A 3,653-nucleotide genomic window follows, 5' to 3' on the forward strand; every position below is an offset into this window, starting at 1 on the left:
CTGGCTAACACAGTGAAACTCCGTTTCCACTAAAAATACAAAAAAGTAGCTGGGCGTGGTGGTGGGCGCCTGTAGTCCCAGCTACTTGGGAGGCTGAGGCAGGAGAATGGCGTGAACCCGGGAAGCGGAGCTTGCAGTAAGCCGAGATCGTGCCACTGCACTCCAACCTGGGGGGCAGAGCAAGACTCTGTCTCAAAAAATAAATAAATAAATAAATAAAATAAAGGATAGCTCCCCAAACCCGAATAGATTCAGAAAGACTCCCTTAAATTACTTCTGAAGTAAGATGGGTGGTTATTGCTTTCGTTCATTGTCATGAAGTCAAGTCCCTTGGACATCAAATTAGAACATGGGCAACTGGTTCCAGGTAACCCTCACCAAAAAAATTATAACATAAAGTATTTGTATAATCAGGGGTATCATGGAAAAAGTGCAACATCTGTTTCAACAGTTTTATGAACATTTATAGTTCAAATAAGAAAAGAACCTTAAAAGATTGGTGAAACAAGCTTTATTTTGTGCAAAGAGAATGTGGCAGCCAGTATGAGTAGTCACGAACAAGACCTTTGGCAGTGACGCAGGGCAGTGTATTCTGTTACTGTCCCGTATCTAACTTCAAATACCATTTTCTAAGGGACTCATGCCTAAAAAATGTTTTCAATTGTATATAATTATTTATGTAACATTTCCCATGATAACACTTCACTTAAATTCTGTATTTCGTTCTAAAATTGAACATAGTTTACTCAATAGTTTTCAGACAAAGACACATTTTTAAGTACTCTAACCAGGCTAAAGTCTGTTCCTCATTATCAAAGACAGACAAATATGTTTTTGTCTGCTGGTTCTAGGAGTAAAAAAGAACACCTGTATTTAAAAACCAGGAAAGAAACTTGCCCTACACAGTGTAACTTTGAGCATTTATTAAAACTGTCAAAGTTCAGGAAGAGGAAAGGCTTATTGATACAGGGCCTCACCAGTTCTAAAGGAAACAAATTTAACATGGAAGATAATAAAATAAATGACATGTAATAAAAGACAATAAATCACATATAATTCTTGTTTTCCAGAGGCAATAGTAATGAAGCCATAAGCTCATATTTCAAGCCTCAAACACTTCAGGTTTTATATTATATAATCTGTCAAAGCCACTGAACACACACAAAAGGACATGTGTTAAGTGTTCTCTCAGCCTATTCCCTTAATACTAAAAAGAAAACAAACTCTAAAATAAGGTATATGCAGTATAGTTATAAATAATGGTACACAGTAAACTATTCTCTTGAGGTAATTCACTTCCCATTAGCTTGTGACAGTTGAGGTTCAAAATTTAACCAAATATTGAGTACCATTTTACCCAAGACTCCATCCTGAAAATTTATCGTATCCTTAAAAAAAAAAAAAAAACTGTAATCCCAGCACTTTGGGAGGCCGAGACGGGCGGATCACGAGGTCAGGAGATCGAGACCATCCTGGCAAACACGGTGAAACCCCGTCTCTATTAAATACAAAAAAACTAGCCGGGCGAGGTGGCGGGCGCCTGTAGTCCCAGCTACTTGGAAGGCTGAGGCCGGAGAATGGCGTGAACCCGGGAGGCGGAGCTTGCAGTGAGCTGAGATCCGGCCACTGCACTCCAGCCTGGGTGACAGAGCGAGACTCCGTCTCAAAAAAAAAAAAAAAAAAAAAAAGTGCAGGATTTGGAATAAAAAGGGGGGGAAAAAAACTAATCTGAAAAGGATTCTAAGAAAAAACAAGCAAATATCCGTAGATTCTCAAGATACTTTCCCAGAAATGCCTGTGCACTACATGAAAAACTGGCAGATAAAACATTTCTTAAAAAATGCAAGGAACAGTCTGCCAGAGAACTCAAAATATTTTGTGTCTAGATTACAGATTCTCAGTTCTCATAAGATCTCCACTAAGCAGATACTGCACTAACTACACTTTGCTAACTAGGCAAAAAAGGATCCTGCCTCAGGCACCAGAATCTTCTATCAATTCCCTACACTTTAATTCTGTGCAATCTTAAAAATAATTGTTCTATATCCTCTGAAAACAAGAATTGTTCTATAATCTCTGAAGACCTAAATGACCACTAGGGCAAGACCAGCTAAAGTATCTATAATATTAAAACTCTCACCATATTAAGACAAAAGTACTTCTTCCATCTGCATTATTATGGATTTGCCGGTAAATCAGTGCACTGAAGTCAGAAGCACAATATATGTTTTGTTTGATTCTATAAATAATAGATTATATATCTTAAATAAAAGATTGTACAATTCAAATAGAGAACTTAATTTTGTTTTTTTGTTTTTTTATTTGGGTCTCACTCTGTCACCCAGGCTGGAGTTCAGTGGCACAATCTTGGCTCCCTGCAACCTCCACCTCCTAGACTTATGCAATCCTCTCACCTCAGCCTCCTGAGTAGCTGGGACTACAGGCATGCGCCACCAATCCCAGCTAATTTTTTGTATTTTTAGCAGACACAGGGTTTCACCACATTGCCCAGGCTGAGAACTTAATTTTTACAGGCTCATAAATGTTAGTACTTAACTGCCAGGATTTCTCAGAAAATTTTTTAGAAGACCTCTGGATCTCAACCAATGTTATTTCTCTGTGCTTTGCATATACAGTCAAAAGTTATTGTCAAGGTCATTAACAGAGAAAAAAGCAGGCAATTCCCACAAATAGAAAAGTAAACCACTATTAACACAAAACAGGGAGAAAACCTGTTTAAGTACATGAAACCTGAGGTAAGCACACATTTAAATGCCATATAGTCATTTACCTTCACTGAATTCATTTAGCAACTCTTCCTTGGTCCAATTACATGACGTTATCAGAAAAAAGCCTTTTACTTTCAACACCCTGCAGAGAGATTTCACATATTGCTTCCTCTTCTCAATTGCATTGTCAGGATTAAGGCTTATGGCATCAAAAGTCCCTTTGTCAATACAAATATGAAATCCAGACAGCTGTGTGGAGAGATTCAAAAAGTCTTCTACCTATATTAAAAGTCAATGTCTATGTGAGAACAATTAAAACAAAATCCTTACAGAATGTGACAACCTGTAAAAGGTTATTAATAAAAGGACCCATTAGCTATAATGGCATTTTACATATAATAAACATATTTTCAACTTTATACCTTTTATGAGCTTCATTCCAAGATCATTAAAGCCAAGATTAATAAGAGAGACTGATATTTCCTGAACATTCCAAATCTCTACAAATTTGGAAACAAATCAAAGACAGCCATATTCCCTAATAATACCAGCACATTATGGAGCTCACAAGCCTAGTTTATGAAAAAACTGTTTCTGTCAAAAGGTAGAATATTTGACATATTCTTAAAAATGACAATTTATTTGGAACTAAAGTCACTGGAAATAAGATTTTTGGAGACAGGAGTCTTGCTATGTTGCCCGGGATAGACTTGAAAACCTGAGCTAAGCAATCCTCCTGTCTCAGCCTCCTAAGTAGATGTGGCCACAGCACTCAGCTATGGGAATAAGATTTTTAGCTTATATTCCTGTGTGTAACCTAAAATAAACACGGTAAATCAAAAGTTCTTGGGCCTTGGCTGGTCCGAGTGCAGTCGTGTTTACAACTAATAGATCACAACCAGTTACAAAGTTCTTCCTTCCTTC

At 37.3% G+C, this 3,653-nt stretch overlaps 1 protein-coding gene across 1 annotated transcript in view; it reads right to left on the reverse strand.

Moving 5' to 3' along the window:
- Positions 1-3,653, reverse strand: part of METTL10 (methyltransferase like 10) — a 41,352-nt gene that overhangs the window by 1,793 nt on the left and 35,906 nt on the right. The window contains 1 exon segment of the mRNA XM_011986419.1: positions 2,792-3,008. Coding sequence (XP_011841809.1) covers positions 2,792-3,008 — 217 coding nt within the window.

Source organism: Mandrillus leucophaeus, unplaced genomic scaffold, assembly GCF_000951045.1.
Source record: "Mandrillus leucophaeus isolate KB7577 unplaced genomic scaffold, Mleu.le_1.0 Scaffold299, whole genome shotgun sequence".
Lineage (NCBI taxonomy): Eukaryota > Metazoa > Chordata > Mammalia > Primates > Cercopithecidae > Mandrillus > Mandrillus leucophaeus.